At 47.8% G+C, this 20243-nt stretch overlaps 1 protein-coding gene across 1 annotated transcript; it reads right to left on the minus strand.

Moving 5' to 3' along the window:
- Positions 1 to 7536: 7536 nt before the first annotated feature.
- On the minus strand, positions 7537 to 18308 carry TBX21 (T-box transcription factor 21). The gene is made up of 6 exons (XM_036930511.2): positions 17509 to 18308; positions 10568 to 10722; positions 10089 to 10210; positions 9332 to 9490; positions 9143 to 9204; positions 7537 to 8910 (listed from the first exon to the last, which is right to left on the minus strand). Exons 1-6 carry the CDS (start codon positions 17997 to 17999, stop codon positions 8292 to 8294), a joined length of 1608 nt encoding a protein of 535 aa, XP_036786406.2. The 5' UTR covers positions 18000 to 18308; the 3' UTR covers positions 7537 to 8291.
- Positions 18309 to 20243: the final 1935 nt, after the last annotated feature.

The raw sequence follows: 20243 nt of genomic DNA on the forward strand, positions 1-20243 counted from the left end.
CACCCCACTTCTAGTATCAGTTCTGCATGGTCAGGATTCTTTCAGTTGCAAGTAAAACGACCTCACTCACAGTGATTTAAAGAAGGGTGGGTATATTGGCTCATGAGATCGAATGGCAGGGGAATATTGGAAATAGGGACCAAATACTGCCTTTTCGCTCTTTCTCTTTATTTCAATTGCCTTGGTTTCAGCTTCATTGTCTTTCAACTTTGAATGGCTTTCTCTATGCAATTAGAGAACATTGGCCACTGACGGCATAATTGTAAGGATTGTATCTGACAGCTCCATGACCAGAAAAGAAACAAACTTATTCTTTGTCAATTACAGCCACAGAAAAATCCAAGGAAGGGCCTTGATTGCTTTGTCTTGGGTCATGTGCCCACCGCCCATCCAGGAGCATGAGATGCTATGATTGACTTGTGCTGGATTATAAGTGCACTCCAGTAAGTGTTACAAGAAGAAATGTGGGGGAAGGAGACACTTAGTAGAGAAAAAACAAAACAAAACACTGAAAGAATTAATGAAAAAATTGAGTACAGTGGCCAGACATGAGATAAATATATAGAAACTGATTACTCTATATACATGAACAATTATTAATTACAAATTACTAGCTAGTAATATCCCATTCACAATTTTAAAAAGCCTGTGTAAGAATACATTTAATACGATGGTTCAAGAAAACTATGACTCTTCAATGAAAGATGTAAAATATGGCATGAATATAAGAGACCTTGGTCTTAGATGAATGACTCAATATTCTAATGAAGCAGCTATCCCCCCCTCCAATGAATCTATAAATGTAACAATATCCCAAATCAAAATACTAATGGGATTTCTTAAAGGGAATTTGAAGTGCTAAGTCAAAAATTAATCTAGAAGATAGGTACATGAACATAATAACCAAGACAGTTAAAAGGAAAAAAGAAGAGTAAGAAGGGAGGCAATTAGCTACTAAATGTCAAAATAATATAAAACTACAGTAATTACAAGTGTGTTTTTGGGGATGCTTCCATTCCCAGGTAGGTGGAGATGTACTTTTCCCTATTCCTCTCACTAAGGATGACTAAAAACCCCAAATCATATACATAAAACAAACATAAGAAGGCTCTGAAAGATGAAGAGAAGGCATACAGGCATAGGGAGATTGTGACCTGAAAAATGGTCACAATGGTGAATTCTCTGGGTTTTATTTTTGCCCCATATATCCTGGACTGGCTGCTGAAGAATCCCGCAACCTGGATGCACCAGCAGACACAAACAAACAAAACCTCTATGAAAGCCTGTTCTCTTGAGCTAAAGGATCAGGAAAAGAATAGCTTAGCAATACAGAAAACTTATAGACAGAAGCCACTTAATTACAGCCAAACACCACAAAAAATAAAATACGAAAGAAAGAATATGTGGCCTAATTCCTATACATGCCAGTAAAGACCAAGTAGGGGGTCTAGACTTCCATCCTTGCCAGGTTACAAGGAAGGAACTGACTCCCCCACTCCCCAGCCCACTGGATTGGTGTCAAGGCCGAATATGGAGTCAGGACTTTCATCCCCAACTGCGGGTAGTGCCCCCCAACCCCATAGTGTCAGAGGAGATGATGTGGAAAAGCTGGACTCCCACCTCCACCTGGCAGTAAGGAGTGGGTGCTGCCTCTTTCCTTGCCTGAGCAATGTCAGAGGAAGCCAGCTCAAACAGAAAGTTTAAGTAAGATCCAGAGTAGCATAACATAATACCCAAATGTACAGATTTCAATAGAAAGTCACTTGTCATCTCAAGAAACAGGAAGTTGTCAAACTGAATGGAAAAAGAAAATCCATACATGCCAACACAGATGCCAGTCATGTTAACATCATCTGATGAAGACATTAAAGCAGCCATAATAAAAAATGCTTCAACAGACATAGTTGAAACAAATGAAAAAAAAAATAGGACCTCATCAAAGAAAAGAAAGATGTAGCAAAGAAATAGAAGACATAAAGAAGAACCAAATGGAGATTTTAGAACTGAGAAATACAATAGAAAAAAAAACTTAATGGATATATTCAATAGCAAAATGGAAGGGATGGAGGAAAAAAATCAGTGAACTGACATATAGAAAAATAGAAATTACCCAACTGTCCAGCATGTAGAAAACAGATGGAAAACAAAAATGGCAGAGCTTCAAAGACCTGTGGAACTATAACAAAAGCTCTACATTCCTGTCTTCAGAAGAGAGGAGAAAGAGGGCAGGGTTGAGAAAGTATAGAAATAGAAATAATGGCTGAAAGTGCCCCAAATTTGGCAAAAGAAGCTGAGTGAACTCCATATAAGAAAACTCAAAGAAATCCACATCAAGACCGTCACAGTCAAACTTCTGAAAAATAGACCAAAAAAAAGTCTTGAAAGCAGTGAGGGAGAAATGATATCTTTGCTATCGGGGAAGAACGGTTCAAATGGCAGGAACCTGGAGGCCAGAACGAAGTGGCCGTTGGCTAAGCTTTTTGAGCTTTCCTTACTCATATGGAACCTGCACATAATACTTCAGCAAGACCTAGGAATGGCAGGATCAACCTTGGGATGAATCAGAGAATAATTCCCACAGGAGTAAAGTGAGAATGTGGTCTCTGCCTCCCACCCTAACCCAGCCTTACCCTTTTAACTTTGTTTCCTAACAGTCTGCTATTACTTTGGGTTAAGCTGAATACATGTCCTCCCACTATAGGAACAGGATGTGTAACATTTCTGCATCTTACAATAATGTGACTTGCTTGTTATAAATGGGAAGGGATGACTTAATCGAAGTTCTCTTAGTGGTCCCAGACTCCCACTCCACAAGGGAAACTGCTGTTAGCACGTGGTGTGGCTCAGAGGACAAAGAGGGGAAGTTCAGTAGGACCTTAAGAGGAACTGGAACCAGGAAGTTCTTTCTCACTCTCACTCTCGCTCTTGCTATCACTCACTCCCCTTATATTTTATTACTCTACCTCTTTGCACATCTTCTGCTCCTGTTTCCACAAACCGCATTCTCTGAATTTTCATATACTTGGCTGCCCTGTTGCACCACAGTTTACACAACCCAAACTCAAGCAATAACGCTAACTTACTAATCAACCCCAATTCATTTGTTTATCAACCCTCTTTCAATCAGCTATGATGAGGTGTGTGGGGAGGAGCAGGCTTACATCATATAAACATGGTCTTCAAGGCTTACCCCTGGAAAGAAGAGGATATAAGTAAAGGCTTCATAAAAGCGGAGTTTGGTCTACTAGATACAATATCTATTATTTTGCCCCCAAAGTGCTGTAGTTCAATTACTCATTTAACTGATCTATAGTTAATAATCTCAATTAGTAAGTTGCTTCACTCAATTATCTTGCTATTTTAAGATCTAAAAGAAAGTTCTAGGGAACTATTCACATCTTCAATTAAATTTTAAAAAATCTGTTAGGAGAGAATTGAGATACAAAAATAATAGGGCAGGATGAAGGAGAGACAGATTAAGGCAAAACTGAAAAGAAAACCCAAATCCAATGGCAGAATTTATACTCCCAATGAAGGCTCTAAAAATCACAACTGAATTGAGGGAAAACCAAATCAGTGTAGGGAAAGACCATTCTGACTTGGTATGTTTGAACATGGTTTAGCCACTAAAATAATAGAAATAGGTTGCAGAAATGTCAAACCAGCATAATGGAAAAGTGGAATAAATATGGGGGAATCATCCCCAGAAAAGCAAGAAAGTAGTACTTGAAGTTCTGGCCAGTGCAATAAGAAGAAGAAATTAGAGGCCTTTTAAATAGAGAGGAGGAGATAAAACTGTCATTACTTGAAATAATCTGATTGGCTATTAAGAAAATAATGAATTGATAGCAAACCACTAAAAAATAATAAGAGAGTTTTGCAAGGTGGCTGGACCTTATGAACAGCATACAAACATCAGTTTTAATTCTATATACCAGTAATAATTAGGAAACATATTTTTGAAAGATGCCTTTCATAGAGGAAAAAACAACTTAATTCTTAAGAATAAATCTAATAAAAGGTATGTAAGATCTATACTTATAAATTGTGGAACTTATTAAGGACCTTAAGGATGACCTAAATAAATGAAGAAATAGACCATGTCTATGCATAGAAATATATGCACACACTTTTTATAAAGTTCAAAATAACTAAAACTAAATGACATAATAGTTAGATATATGTATTAACATGTAATTTTAAAAACAAGAAAAGTATACACAAAATTCAGGATACTGGTTATAAGCAAAAGGCAGGAGATGGAATGGGGTATTATATAGCTAGCTGTGATATTATTAGTGTTTTAATTCATGAGTTGTGTGGTAAGTTAATGAGTGATCATTATATTTATAAATAAAGAAAAATTTTAAGACCCTTAAATGTGTTTCAAATCAGGTAGTTTGCTGCTTGATAAAGACTTAACTACAACAAAAGTGAAACTAAGACATGATCAACTAAAAATGAGAAAACTTATCAGATGAATTTAAATAAAAACAAAGCAAAAATGGAATATTAATGCCAGACCATATAATATTTAAGGTAAAATGCATTACATTAACTAAAGACTGTGTGTATTCATATATATTCAGCAAAATAAATAATTAATTCCTTATCTATATTCAGTAAAAGATACATTTAGTAGTGAACAAACAGTAGTAGTGAACTTTTGTGTGTGTGTGTGAAATTTTTTTAATATGGTAAAATATACATAATAAAATTTACCATTTTAACCTTTTTAAGTGTACAGTTCAGTGGCGTTAATTACATTCACAATATTGTATAACTATCACTACTATCTATTTTAACGACTTTTTCATCACCCCAAACAACTCCAACCCCATTGAGCAGTCACTCTCCATTCTCTTCCCCCAGCCCCAGCCTGTTGGTAACTTCTGTTCTGCTTCCTGTCTCTCTGACTTTCTCTATTCAAGATATATCAAGATATGTTGTATAAGTGGAATCATACAACATTTGGCTTATTTCACTTAGCACAATGTTTCCAACATCCTTCCATGTTATAAGCATGTATAAGAATTTTATTCCTTGTTATGGCTGAATAATACTCCATTGTACGTATATACCACATTTTGTTTATCCATTCTTCTGTTGAAAGAAATTTGGTTTGTGTCCATCGTTTAGCTATTGTGAATAACGCTATTGTGAACACTGGTGTACATGTATTTGTTGGGAGTCTCTTTTCTTTTCTGCTGGGTATCTTAGGAGTGGAATTGTTGAATCATATGGAAATTCTTTGTTCAACTTTTTTAGCAACTGCCGAAGTCATATTTTTCCTCCAGTGGCTGCACCATTTTATATATGTAATGCTTGAGGGTTCCAATTTCTCCATGTCCTTTCCAACATTTTCTGGTTTCCATATTTAAAAAATGATAGCCATCCTAAATGGGTGTGAAGTGGTATCTTTGTGGTTTTGAACTGCATTTGACTTAACAACTAATGACATTGAGCATCTTTTCATGAGCTTGTTGGTCATTTATATTCTTTGGAGAAATGTCAGTCAAATCTTTTGCCCATTTTTTAGTTGAGTTGTTAGTAGTGAACTTTTATGAATCAAATAACAAAGTATCAAAATACATGCAGCCACACTTCTGGAAAAAGATGGTGGAATATGGCTTGATCACAGCTCCCTTCACTTCAATTTAATGAAGTGAACAAAAACCATTTAAAAACAGTGGGGAACCATTCTTGACTATATTGGTGGTCTTAGAGGTATCATGCTAAGTGAAATAAGTCAGACACAGAAACATGAATACCATATGGTGTCAGTTATATGTACAATCTAAAAAACAAAACAAACAGAAAAAGAAACAGACTCATAAATACAGAGAACAAACTAGTGATTGCTGGAGGCGAGGAGGGCAGGGGGACAGGTGAAATAAGTGAAGGGGATGAAGAGGTACAAACTCCTAGTTGTAAAATAAATTAGTCACGGAGATGAAAAGCACATCATAGTCAATAATTCTGTAATAGCTTTGGATTGTGACAGATGGTAACACGGTGAGCATTCCATGAAGTACATAATTGTCCAATCACTATGTTGTACACCTGAAACTAATGCATTATAGTTCAACCGTACTTCAATAGTGAAAAAAATTTAAATGAAAATAAAAACCACAGAGTAGAAAAGTATTGTAATTACTAACAACAGTTCCCCAAGAAAAGAAATAAGTCCAACTTAGTGTCATGAACTCCAGAGAGTAACAGGCAAGAGGAGGGGTAGGGGAGGAGTAATCTGTACTCACAGTTCGGGGTCTGGAAGGACTCCTAGGGTCAGTTACAAAATTGTGAGTTTCCAAATCCAAAGAGGATGGAACCAAATATATCTCCTTATCTTTTCTTTTTTTTGACTAGAAGGTACTGAAAATGGCTCTAGTTAGAGACCAGTAAAGAAGGGGACGTGAACAGTAACAGAAGTGAAGTTTTCCAGGCCCCAAATAGAATTGGGGTGCTCCAAAGCCCATAATCATGTCCCCCATCAGAATGAGGTGTCTCCTGGGCTGAGGTGAGGCAGACACAGTGATCCAACCTTTTAATGTTTCCCGTAAGCCCTTTTCGTAAACTGAGAGCACTTTTTCAGGAAGTATTTCTTATAGTGAAGAAAAATTTATTTTGAGTTCAGCAATTTCCTTCATTCACTTGAGTTTTTGGGGGTTTGATGGTTTGTTTGATGTGTTTCTTTTAATTAAATTCTGTAAACTAAAATTCAGTAGTTTTCATCAAGAAAGGGTTTTCAGTATGATTCCAATGTTATAAAAATATTTGTCTATCTGTCTAACCAATCTAAGGTTAATGATAATTACTGATGGGTGGTAAGATTTGGGGTAGTTTATTGCTGTCTTCATATTTTTCTGCATTGCTTAAATTCTTTAAGAGAAGCACATACCATTTTACAAATAATTCAGTGTGTATATGAAGGGAGACAGCATCAGAGCTAGTGAAGGATAACAGTTAACAACAATAGTAGTTTACACACTGAGTACCTACTGTTTATCAGGCACTGTTCCAAACCCTTGACATGTACTAGGTTGTGTCACAGAAATTGCCAATATTTGCTCATTCTTGACCTATAAAAACAGCAATATCATGTGGTCTGATTTACATTTTCTCCTTTAACCCAGAACAACCCTAAAAGGAAAACCAAAGCTTGCTAGAAATGCAGAGAGAAATCAAGGCTGCCTGGCCCCACAGGGTCCCACCCCAACCGCAGGTCCTCCGGCCTTGCCCTCACGACCCTCCTCCACAGGTCAGGGGGACAAAGAGGCAGAGGGCCCGACGGTTCTCTGTCCCAAGATGCCTTGTGAGGTGGCATCAACCACAACCTGAGCGCAGCAGGTAGGACATGTGGCCTTGCTCTAACTCAGGCAATCCCCTGAATGAAGTCACTTGGGATGTCTAGGAGGTCCAGGTTCTTAGGAACTGTGGGTCCTGCTGGAAAGCCGATGGCAGCGTTGATGTGGCTGCCATGTCCAGCAGGGTCCCCACGCATGTCCCCCAGCCGGGCACCCAAGCAAGACACACTTGACAGTTTCATGTTTATTTTCAGAAAGTGATGAAGACAAATGAAATACATCCAAACACCACTCTCTGTACAATAAATAGCCTCCCCCATTCCAAAAAGGAAAAAGGAAAAAGAAAAAGAAAAAAGCACACACGCACCCACAGCCACTACCCCCAAGACCTTGCTTCTCACCAAGCGCACCATGCCCCCTCCCCAGCCCCTTCCTCAGGTTCCCATTGTTTCTGAGCGGGTGGGGCCCAGGCCAGCTGCCCAGGGTCACCCGCGTCCTCTCCCAGCCCCTGGCTGGATGGCTGTTGTTACAAAATCCACAGATCTTTCTTTTCAGACCAGGAGTTTACACACGCAAACAAAACGACTGAAAGTTAGCCCGCCAAGGGAGAGCGCCGGTCTCCAGGCCCCCCCTTGCGCACGGACCGCACGTGCACCCCCAGGACGGAGGAAGCTCCTCTGTGGCCAGGCTCTTGTTCTGTTTTCTGTTCTCCGGCTGAGAACCCACAGCCAGAAGGAGCACCAGGTAAACGTCTGTAGTTGGGGCAAAGGGAGAGGAAGGGAACACTCCTCTCGGGTTTCATGGGGGGCCAGGAAGCAAGATGCAAACCCCAGAATCAGCCTTGGCCCCCTTCTTTGTCAGCCAACTACAAAAGAAGGGACAGAGGGAGCTGGGGAGCCTCTCAGTCCTGAGTCTGCTGTCTACGTTAGTTGGTGTCCTCCAACCTAATGACACTATTTCTGTTCCTTTGACCATGTCATCTGTTCAGTTGGGAAAATAGTTATAAAACTGGCCTTCGGTTTCCTTATCAAAAGGAGAAGGGGCCCCAGCAGGGGAGGAGCTGTCGCCACTGGAAGGATAGGGGGACACACGCCTCCTCTTAGAGTCTCCTTCGCACAGTCCTGAGTCATTGGACTCTAGCCGGATGGAGGTGATCTCAGTCCACACTGAGGGGGCGCCCTGGTCCTCTGGTCCCCGCCCCTCTGAAGCTCCAGGGCCAGGTTCCACGGGTAGAGTCCGCATGGGGCGGAACCAGCTGGCTGGGCCCATCTTGGGAGAGTACTGGGGGGCCACAGGCCAGCTGGCTCCAGGCGCCAGGACCTCCTGGCCTCGGTAGTAGGACATGGCAGGCCCAGGGGCAGAGGGCAGGAAAGCAGGCTTCATGCTGACTGCTCGAAACTCAGCCTCATAGCTGTGGTCCCGGGGGGCCCCCAGCCAGTAAGGCTGGGGAACCACATCCTTGGCCTGACCAGGAAGGTCGGGGTAGAAGCGGCTGGGAACGGGATACTGGTTGGGTAGGAGAGGAGAGTAGTGGTCTCCCCCAAGCAATTGACAGTTGGGTCCAGGTGGGGAGGGGATGCTGGTGTCCACAGATGCATACATGCTAAAAAAACAGGGGGCAAAAAACCAGGAGTCAAACAGAACCGGTCATCTATGAGCCTGCCTATTGCACATCCCTCCTGGGACCCTCCTTCCCTGGCTTGCCTGCCCTCCAGCACCCACCCCACCCTTCCCCACCCTCAGGGGACATGCAGAGCACATGTCTAGAGTCCCAGGCCCAGGAGGAACCAAGAGGAGGCCCTCTGCAAAGGTGAGTTGAACCCAGTGGCACTTACGACTCGAAGTTCTCCCGGAATCCTTTGGCAAAAGGGTTATTATCAATTTTCAGCTGAGTGATCTAGAGAGGGGGAATAGAGTCACCTGAGTCTGGGACTAGGGAATTTCCAAAATCTCTACCAGGGAAGATGTGATTCTGCACTGCCTCCCCGCCTCCCAGGCTCAGGCCCAGCCCCGGCAGCCCTCACCTCTGCGTTCTGGTAGGCGGTCACGGCAATAAACTGGGTTTCTTGGAAAGTGAAGATATGCGTTTTGGAAGCGCTGCAGGTCGCCTCTGGCTCTCCATCCGTCACCTCAATGATGTGCAGCCGGGGCTGGTACTTATGGAGGGACTGGAGCACAATCATCTGGGAGGGAGCAAAGGGGTTGTGGGGTGGCAGGGAGGAAGCATGAGGGGTCCCCCCACCCCCACCCCACCTATGGCCAGCCGTATGCCCCCACTAGAGAGGACCCTGAGCTCATCATGTCCATTCCCCTGCCTGCTCCCTGTAACTTCTCCCACACCTTCCGACTGTGGTCCCCAGCCCCTCTGGGGCACCATTCTGTCCTCCTGCCCCATTTCCTACCCACAGATACCCACTGTGACCAAGGTATTAGCATAACCAGGACTTTTCAGGGGTAAGGGTACTTTGACTAGGATTGTTCAACCTAGAGAAACTGTACCTGTTCCTTGGGACCACTGGGACCAACTCAGCACCCAGCAGCCAGGATCCAGTGAAGAACCTCCCCCCAGCCCCCACCTGCACCACCCCTGGCTTCTATCAGCCTGAATGTGGCTCCCTGTCCCCTCCTGAGATTCAGCTTCTTCACCTTCAGCTTCCCCCCAAGGTGGGTGGAAAAGACCCAGAGTCCTCTAGAAAAGTGATTCTGTAGAACGGAACCAGCCTACAGGACCACCTGTGGTCTCAAGGGAGGTGGGGGCTGGCCTGTGGGGAGGGGTCCCACCTGGGTCACATTGTTGGAGGCCCCCTTGTTGTTCGTGAGCTTTAGTTTGCCAAATGAAACTTCCTGGCGCATCCAGTGGGCTCCAGTGTTGGGGGAATCTGGGTGGACGTACAGGCGATTTCCTGTGGACAGTGAACCTCTTTGGTATGCAGCCCCTGGGACCAGATCTCTGGTGGTGGGGCTCCTGTGCCTGTTGTGAGGGGATGGTCAAAAAAAGATGCAAGGGGTGCACCACACAGGGCAGGACAAGAGGAGGCGTGCTCAGAGGACTGAACAGAAGACAGGCTACAGCAAAGAAGAAAACAGATGACAAGCAGAATGGGTGTGAGAAGTGGGAGGGGACTGGATGGCAAGGGATCCGTGGGATGGGAGTTAAATCCCAGCTATGGGAACAGGGGCTTAGGGGTTTCTCCAGGATCCACCAGGGGGCGCCCAGTCTTGGAGAAAAGAGCGACCACACCTCTCAAGGGTGTTCGTACCTGGCATGCTGCCCTCGGCCTTTCCGCACTGCACCCACTTGCCACTCTGATACCGCCAGTGGTGCTGGTCCACCAAGACCACGTCCACAAACATCCGGTAATGGCTGGTGGGCTCCAGCCCAGCCACAGTAAATGACAGGAATGGGAACATCCGCCTGGGGTGAACAGAGAGACCCACCAATATCCATCAGACCCCAGCCCCGCGGGCAGCCAGCCCTGTGCAAAGGCCTTCAGTGGCATGCTTGAACTGGCTTCCATCCCTCATGAGAGCCAACTGGAAATGATGGGGAATTCTGCCAGCTAGTTGTTAAACACAGCCATAACTGAACATTAAATTATATAAACTTACAATTAAACACATTATATTATAAACCAAGGTAATAAATACTCCAAAATCACCACTTCCAATTATTTTACTATGCTTCACTATCATCTCTGCTCTTGAGGTTAGTTACATCTACAGAGCCTGCATGGTGGAAATACTAGGTAATGTGCATTACTGCACATCCCTCCCCAACTTGGAGTTCATGAAACCATGTTGGGCAGCTTGAAATCAGCCATCGTAGGAGTATTTAAGCCATGGAAATCAGTGAACAGGGTTTAAAATTTTTTTTTCTTTCAGAGGGTCAGTCATTAGACATGAACTGCACACTACTGTCTTGAACCTTAGTTTGCCTCCTAAAGGGGTCAAAGCCACAAGCCAGCCCCCCACAGGCAGTTCTTTGCAAGTCTCCATGCCTCAGTCCCCATCTATCCTCTCCACCGTGGTAACACACACCTAGCCCTATGGGCCCTATGGCCCCCACCCCCAGTGCTCCCTGCCCCATCCCCCTGGACCTGATGTCTGAAGGATGGCCTGCCCCAGGCCTAGGCCATCAGAGAAGCAGCTAAGCCCCTAGATGGAGCTTCCCATCCACTGAGCACAGTCCTCATGCTCAAAGCCTTGCTTCCCAGGAAGAGAGGAGGAAGGTGAGGCTGGAGGCTGTATTACCTCCCACCATGCCACAGTAGTAGCTTCAGAGAAGGAAGCACTCCCATACCACAACCATCTCCACCACCTCGTCTGTCACTACAACCACCACGTCCACCATCACCGCCATCACAACCACCTCCACCTCCACCTCCATCACCACTATAATCATCACCACCATCACCACCCCTATCACCAGCATCACTACAACCACTGCCTCCTCCATCACCAGCCCCACCCCCACCACCATCACCACCTCCACCACCATCACTCCCACCACCACCTCCACTATCACTACCACCTCCACCATCCCATCACTACAACCATCACCACCATCACCACCCCACCACCACTATCACAACCACCTCCACCTTCACCTCCATCACCACTAACTGACTCCTCCATTACCACCCCCACCCCCATCACTAACACCCCCATCACCACCATTATACCACCATCACCACCATCACCACTCCCACCACCACCATCACTCCCACCACCACCTCCATCACTACAACCATCACCACCATCATCACTCCCACCACCACCATCACTACCACCACCACCTCCACCATCACTACAACCATCACCACCGTCACTACCACCACCACCTCCACACCATCACTACAACCATCACCACCATCACCGCCCCTATCACCAACATCACTACAACCACTGCCTCCTCTATCACCACCCCCCCATCATCACCACCCCCACCACCACCATCACTACCACCACTGCCAGTACCAGCACCAGTGCCATCACCAGCTTCAAAGGCTTAGCCTTGCTTGTCTAACCCAAGCAGGAAAAGAAGAATTTTTAGGATGGTAGCATCAAATACTCATGATTACTTTTCATTCCTGCACAAAACCCTGCAGGGTGGAAAGAAAGCACTGGTCCATGAGTCAGGAAACCTGGGGACGGGGCGTTCAGGGGCTTAGGAACACTTTGGAGTAGATCCTAGTCCCCAGAGGGTCCCAGAGCAACACCTCTAATAATCTTGGGAAGAGCTCCTGGGAGGAGACCGTCACATTCCTGTCTTCCCCCCAGACTCTCCTGGGCTGAGGAAAAGAGATTTACTTGGCCCTGTGGCCTTGGATAACTTAATTTCCAAACCAAACCTCATTTCTTCACCTGCAAATGGATATACTAACTCCTGTCCATCTTTCCCCTGAGAGCTGGTAAGAAGTTAAAAAGATGTGAAACTCAGCTCATCCTCTCTCCAGCCCCACCTCCACCCCACCTTCTCCCAGGCCCAGCGCTGTCAGAGCCCTCTGGCCTGAAGTACCCCCAGCAAGAGTCCAGAGCTCTGGTCCCAGGGGCTCGGCAGGCCAAATGACTTGAGAAATCAGAGGTTAGGGATGAAGCCTTGAACAACTGAGGGAGTTTCTACCACCAACTCATTCTCCCACAGTGGTCAGGTCACTCCTACATTTCCTATATGGTAACTAGCTTTTGTCCAAACCTGTAGGAAAACACGAAGAGAAGGAACATATTCATTGTGCCTCTACTTATGCAGCAGCCCACTCATCAAACCAGTCCTTTGAAATGTAAAATGTTATTTCCAATTTTATACTTGGAGAAACTGAGGCTTGGAGAGGAGTGGTGATGGCTCCTTGGTGGGAGAGCAGGTCGGGGTCTCCAAAGCTCAGAGCATGTGCTGTGCCCATGGCCCTCCATCCTGCTTATCACTAGTAGAGGGAAACGGAGGAGACGCAGTAAGAGGATGAGGGAAAGGGAGAGGAGAAGGGAGGTCTCAATTTCACCCTAAATGTCTAGAATCACTACCAGGTAGAATCCTAAAACAGTCCCTGATTTACAAGACACTTTGCTGGGGAGGAAATGGGGAATGAAATTGGGTCTGGTGCCAAATTGAACCCTCCAAACAGACCATTGTTCTCAGAGGACAGGATCGAAAGACCCAAATTTCTCTGCTGCCCCTAAGAACTATCTCGCCAAGAAATGATTGGTAGGGTCTTCATATCCCTCCCCCATCCTGACATCTCTGATGCTCAAATTCACCGCCATTAAGTATAAATTAAGAAGAGATGGTTTTTTCAGTTACATTGGATCATATCTAATGCTGACGGAGCCTGTGGGGAAATGGGTCCTCTCGAATCTTTTTGGAGGGAGTGTGAATCAGTACCACCTCTTCGGAGGGTGACCTGCCACTGCCTGCTACCTATCAAAATGCACAATGCGCTCAGGCATCAAGGGCTCTCCTTTGCCCACCAGCCTCAGACCCACTTCATCGGAGTCAGACAGCCAGTAGCAAACAGATGAACAGAGAGCAAAATTGTTTTCACCAGGCCCAAGAGAAATGAATTCACCTTTAAAATAAAGCCAGCAGCCTTAAAACTAAGAAAAAATTTTAAAGATCTAAAAAGTTCTCAAAGTTGGGAACGTAAAGAAGGGAAAATCATAATGTCTGTGAGCCCAAGGATCAAGGATTGTGTGTGGCTGAAATTGTTTTATCAACCACTAACTTCACACATACATACACAGTGCAAATTGAGCTACTTAACAACAGAGCTACCCCAAGTTATCTTAATTATAATAATCAACTAATCACACCCAGAAAAATGGGGATTGCCAGCAATTAATGCACACCCACACACCCACACACACAGAGATACCAGGCCCGCTCTTCCTCTACTGTGAATGTCTACCACCAACTATTTTATGCTTGCCAACACATTCACAGCACACATACGCTGCCTCACAGAAACACTACTCAGATCCGGGCACCCCAAATCTCACAAGCACAAAAACTTGAACACCAAAGTCTCCAGGTAGCTAGTCCATCATTTTGTCCTCGATGTCCCCTTGTCTCCCTATCTGAGCTGCCTGGACCAGTCTCTGGACCTGGGATTCATGCTCCCCACCCCATTCCTGCCCATGGAGAAGAGGATGCCTGCACTGCCTGTCCACACTAGGGATGGGTCTTGGGTGGGTGGGAGAGGCAGGATCCAGGAGGGAGTGAGTCAGCCCAGGGCAAAAGGCTGCAGGGTTGTGGGTGGCCCTGGGTGGAAGGATTTTTCAAAAAGGAAGAAGGCCGTGGGTGATGCGGTGGTGACTGGCAAGTCACTGGAACCCAAGAAGGGACAGGCCAGCCTGCCAAAGAAGGAGGACAGAAAGAGCTGTGCTCTGAGCCCAAGCCTCGCTTTTCAGAAGCTAGAATCGGAAGGAAATGGCCGCTGACTTCCCAGATCACTGGAGCCCAAGCTCAGAAATGGGGGTGATTCTGGGCTGAATTGGGGATCATGTGTCATCTGTCCCTTCCAACCCATCATGGGGGCCCCTAAGGCCTGATCCAAGGGGAGGCACCAAAGGAAATGGTGAGGGGCTACTGCCCCATTCCATCAGTAATCCCACAGTGTCCAAAGCAGCAGTCCCTCAGGATGGATGGAAAGCATGAGGATTGCAAAACACACACACACACACACACACACACACACACACACACACACACACACACACACACACCAATCAGAGAAATTTTATGATATTTAGGAATTTCTTTTCAGGTTTGCTAATAGTATTGTGTTCATTTTTAAAGGTACATGGAGAAATATTTAAGGATGAAATAGTATAATGTCTATGATTTACTTACTAATTACTTACACTATTACTAATATAGTTGCAGACAGGAAGGGTAGCAGTGAAGTGAGTGAGGACACTGAAGAACAAGACTGGACTGTGTTAACAACTGTTGAAACTGGGTGATGGGTAGAGGGAGGCCAACTACCTTTTTCTTTTCACTTTTGTGTATATTAGAATTTTGTATCATAAAAGACAGTGTATGGATGTAAGGGAGACAAAAAAAACCTGTCATGAGAGAATTATTTGGCAGGGACATGAAGGAAAGAGGGAGGCCATCACGGCAGAGATGGCCACCCACACTCAGAGACACGTCCCCCTAAGACACCTTCCTACACGGCCTTCGGGCTGCCCACCAGTCAGCCCAGCACCTGCCTGATCCCTGAAGGTCTGACTGATGCTCCATCCATCCCATCCCTTGGGACTGGATGGGCAGAGCCCGGCAACAGGCTGTGAGGAGACCCAGCCAGGCCTCAGGGTGTGAAGTCCCCTGACTCCCACAGAGTGGAACCCTGAGTTCAGGTCTGTTGTGTGACCAAGTACAAGCCACCCATTATCCCTGCCCCTCAGTGCCCTCAGTTTTAAATGGGGAAGCCACTGGCCTACCTAGCACACAGTGAAATAATGGAAGCAAAAGCATTCTGAGTACATCAAGGCCTTTGGACAGTGTGGGCCGCTCTTTTTACTCCAGGCCATGGGGGGCTGGAGAAAGACACCAGGCAGATACCATCTGGGTTCTGGTATGTTCTGCCAGTGACAGGTGTGCTCGAAGAAGAGTCTTTTAATATCTCTGGGCCCATTTCCCTGTCTGTGCATGGAGGAGACTGGACAGGATCTTCTGGGTCCCCTCCAGTACGGACCCAATAGGACTAGACACCTGGGCTGTGCTGGGGTGCACCTGGACGGGGCTATGGTTGTAGGGAGAAGAGAAGAATTATCAGAAGGCTTAGGATTTTAGGCCATGCCATGAAAGAAAATGTGAACATTCCTGGGCTCACCCCAGGGAAAGGGGAACAGCTCAGCAACTGGAAGCCATCTGTGGTTGGTGGACAGGTCCCTCAATCCCAGGCCACCTCACAGAAATCACTGGGAGGGAAGAAGAATGTTCCAGCAATCCCAGATTAAATGCCAAACCCGAGGCCCAGCATGGACTCTTCCTCCCCAAGCCTCACACTTGGTATCTGTTCTTCAACACCTCCTGGGTTCAGGGATGACACAGCCCCTCCACACGGAGGTTCTCTCTGGTCCCCTGCCCACCTGGACTCCCACTGGGAAGGGTGGGTACACACTCTCACACACCAGACCCAGGCAGGGCGCACTCAGAGTGCTGCTTACTACACAAATACCACACAAGTTGCAAGTTTCTCTTTCTTTCCTCATGCAGGAGGCTCTCTCCGGAAGCAGCACCGTCGGCCCCAAACCCTACCCCACATGCAGTCAGCTTCAGGACCCTAAGAGCCATAGAGCCATGGGTTACCAGGATAGACCTTGGACCAGTGACTATCTGCACAGGGGGACAGGCTTTCAGAGGACAGACCTCCAAGGGGACAGACTGTGGGACTGGCTGCTGGCTGGGACCCATGGATTAATTTCACCTGCTTAGGCCCATGGGCATTAGTACCCTCAGGCAGGGGCCTGTGCCTGGGAGGGACCTGTCACCCCCACCCTCATTTTATTCCCCACCAGCCTGCAACACACACACACACACACACACACACACACACACCAGACATATGATCTCAAAGTACTACCGGAAAGGAAAGTTGGCGACTGCCTCTCCATGTCACCAAATCCCAGTCGTACCCACCCCCCAAGGCTGACCTGTGTGCAACAGCAGCAGACCAGCTGGGAGAGGTAGGCAGAGGGGCCCCGGGACACGAAGGCTGGGTTATTGCCCCCCACACTGCAAGGCTGCCCTCCACTCCAGCTCCCCACACTGAGAGGCTAAGAGGCATCCTGCCATGTCAGAGCAGTGACACGGGCGGCCCCTCTGCCGCCAGCGACCCCCTTCAGGCAGAAAGCAGGGCAGGGGCACACACCAGTTCTGGGTGAGACCAGAGGCGCCCTTCCCCTAAGCCATGTGAGCCGCCCATTGCACGCTCTCCCACCCGGATTCCCTTTTGACTTCTGCCTGTTGGTGTATACACAGCCCCCAGAACTTTCCTGTCTTCATACGACTCCTTCCCCTCGCCCCCCAAAGCCGACGCCAAAGCTGTATGGGACAGGGCGACTTGAGCAAAGTCTAGGCAGGGGAAAAAAGATGAAAGAAAGGAAAAGAAAAGAAAAAAGTGTCCTCGTTTCGGCGGGCGGGCGGGCGGAGTCTCCCACCTGCTGGCGGAGCGGCAGCGCTCCCGGCGCGCGCCCCACTCACCGTCCCTGCTTGGTGATGATCATCTCCGTCTGGTGCTGATTAAACTTGGACCACAACAGGTGGTTGTTGAGCGCGACTCTCAGCTTCCCGGACACCTCCAGCCCTGCCGGCAGCGCGTAGTCCTCGCGCGGCCCCGGGTAGAGTCCGGCGCGCGGGTCCGGGACCGCGTAGCCATCCACAGGCTGGTAGCCCTCGGCGCCCGCGGTCGGCGGGAAGGGCTCGCCCGTCCCGGGGAAGCCGGAGGCCTGGGGCCGGGGCGGGTAGGCGTAGGCTCCGAGGAAGCGGCCTGGCGGGGAGGGCACCAGGGCGCCCCCGGCGTACGGCGCCCCCAGGCTGGCGCCCCCGCGACGGTCGGCCGAGTCCTGCACGCCCGGCTCAGGGTAGAAGTAGCGGTTCTGCGGGTCGGCGCCAGGCGCCCGGCCCTCGTCGCTCGCCGGCATTGGCTCGGTGCCCGTTAGCATGTCTCCGCAGCCCGGCTCCACGATGCCCATCCGGGGTGGGCTGGCACCTTCCCTCCACCGTCGAGGACCGGCCCCTCTCCGCGCAGCAGCAGGTGCGTAGGTCGGATGTCCAAGGTGGCCTTTGACGCGGCGGGGCGGGGACCCCACCGGAGCCCGGGCTCGGACGCCTGGGTCCTGCGCCCGCGTTTGGCGGGCGCGCTTTCGGCCGCTCCCGGGCTCTCTCTCTAGCGGGCCGCTGTCACTAGCGGCGCGGCGCCTTTGCTGTGGCTTTATGAAGCTCTCTCGCGCCCCCCCAACCAACTCTGCCACCTCGGCTCCGCCCCCTCTTACCCCGCCCCCTCGTGGCTAATACTCTGCAAATTCTGCAGTCGGCGAGGACTGGCGGGCCCCTGAGGTGGAGTGGGTCCCCGGGCACCTTGTAGTTTGCGCTTAAATACTGCCTTTTGGGGAGACAACTCCCCCCGAAACAGCAACCTGCTTCTCTCTGGATCCTCGTGGAAATTCCACCCATCCTTGAAGGCTCAGCTCAAAGGCCCCCTCCTATGGGAAGCCTTCCGTTGAGGGCCTAGATGGTTCTCACAGGCCTCCCAGAACTGGCAGGCTTGAGCAAGTAGGAACCGCTTTGACCATGAACATCCAGCAGATACTCATTGATGCACTGTGTGCCCAGGCTCTGTGCTAAGTGGTTTGTGGGATGTGTCTGCTCTGTCACTCAGGTATATGTGACCTGGGCAAGTCACTTCCTTTGCCTGAAAGTCAGTCTCAATGCCACATTGCAGACTAGGGGAACAAATTGATCTACTTCTTGGAGGGGCTGTGAGCCATAAGAGGGTGTAATAATGGATTGGACTGTGCTGCATCTTGTTCCTCCAGCCCAGGGCAGATGTGGAACCCAGGGGGCAGCAGGAAGAGTCCCTTGAAGCGGGTTGCATCAGCGAGTGGTTGCCACCAAGGTTTGCAGGGCCCTGGGCTGGGCTGGGCCCACAAAAACTCCCCTACCTGAGCATGGCAGCCGTGGGCACTGGAGGTATTACTGGGCTGCGGGAGCTCAAAGTTAGAACTGGCTCTGCCTGTCACTCAGGTATATGTGACCTGGGCAAGTCACTTCCTTTGCCTGAAAGTCAGTCTCAAGTGCCTCATTGCGGACTAGGGAACAAATCGATCTACTTCTTGGAGGGGCTGTGAGCCATACATGAGAGGATGCACCTGTGCAGCACGGTCCAATCCATTATTACACCTGGATGGAAAGCTTTGAGCAGATTCAGAGCTGTCTGACAGGAAGGAAACCCTTGTTCCAAAGGGCTGCTTCTAGTAACAGGGCTAGGGGAGAGTTTTTCTCCATTCTCCTTTTCTGTTGACTAAAGGTAGTTATACCCCTTTTATGACAGAATCCTTTTTCCCCAGTACTGAATGTAGTATCATTGGGAGTTTTCCTGTGTATACACATATAGAAAATTTAAGCAGTAACATTAAAATTAGACTGTATAAATCACCCCAAATTCTACCCCCCACAGCCAGACAGGATTAACATTTCATTGTACACCCTTGCAGATGTCCTTCCTTACACACAGCCGGTCTTTTACACAAACACACACACACACACACACACAAATACATGATTTTATATAAACACCACACCTACTGCTTTGTAAGGTGTGTCATGGAATTTTTTGCAGGTCAATATATAAAGATTTACATTTTTAAGAGTGCTTTGAAAAATACATTAACATATTCATTGTGTTAAACTAATATGGTGTGCCTCTCCCTGCACCACCATCCCTGGCCCCACAAGCTCTCCTCAATTCTCCCCTGGGGGCTGGCCCATCTCTACATCTCTGTCCCAGCCCAACAGGGCTTCACCCTTTGGGCTCCATGGGGACTCTGCTCCCAACTAGAGCTGAACAGAGAGGCAGGCTGGCAGGTGAAGGCGAAGCTGGGGACCCCAGGAGACAGGCATGATGCAGGGAGGGGGAAGGGGGAAGAGAGAATCAGTGTATTCCCTGAAAAAGGAGACCAGATATACAACAGCATCAGACCCAGACACTGGCCTCTTCCCACTACTTAGCCCCCCACTTCCCGGTGCCTTGCGGGGGGTGGAGTTTCTGTCCACTGCTCCAATTGGGCCAGCACTGTTTGAAAGAGGGTGACCTTAGGACCCCTGGCTACTTTTTGGGAAATGAGAGATTTCAGTAAGACTTCCCTGAATGACTGACTTCCCCAGGAGACATGAGAATGTTGAATGCTGACACCTCTTTTGGGGGACATTTTTGCTAA

Source organism: Manis pentadactyla, chromosome 4 (assembly GCF_030020395.1).
Source record: "Manis pentadactyla isolate mManPen7 chromosome 4, mManPen7.hap1, whole genome shotgun sequence".
Lineage (NCBI taxonomy): Eukaryota > Metazoa > Chordata > Mammalia > Pholidota > Manidae > Manis > Manis pentadactyla.

Excerpts from the sequence above, each read along its gene's own strand:
- TBX21 (XM_036930511.2), bottom strand. The coding sequence starts at position 17,999 with ATGGGCATCGTGGAGCCGGGCTGCGGAGACATGCTAACGGGCACCGAG. Across the intron at positions 10,723-17,508 it reads ATCATCACCAAGCAGGGACG|GCGGATGTTCCCATTCCTGT; the intron begins GTGAGTGGGGCG and ends TGTTCACCCCAG. Across the intron at positions 9,205-9,331 it reads CCGCCTACCAGAACGCAGAG|ATCACTCAGCTGAAAATTGA; the intron begins GTGAGGGCTGCC and ends CCCCCTCTCTAG.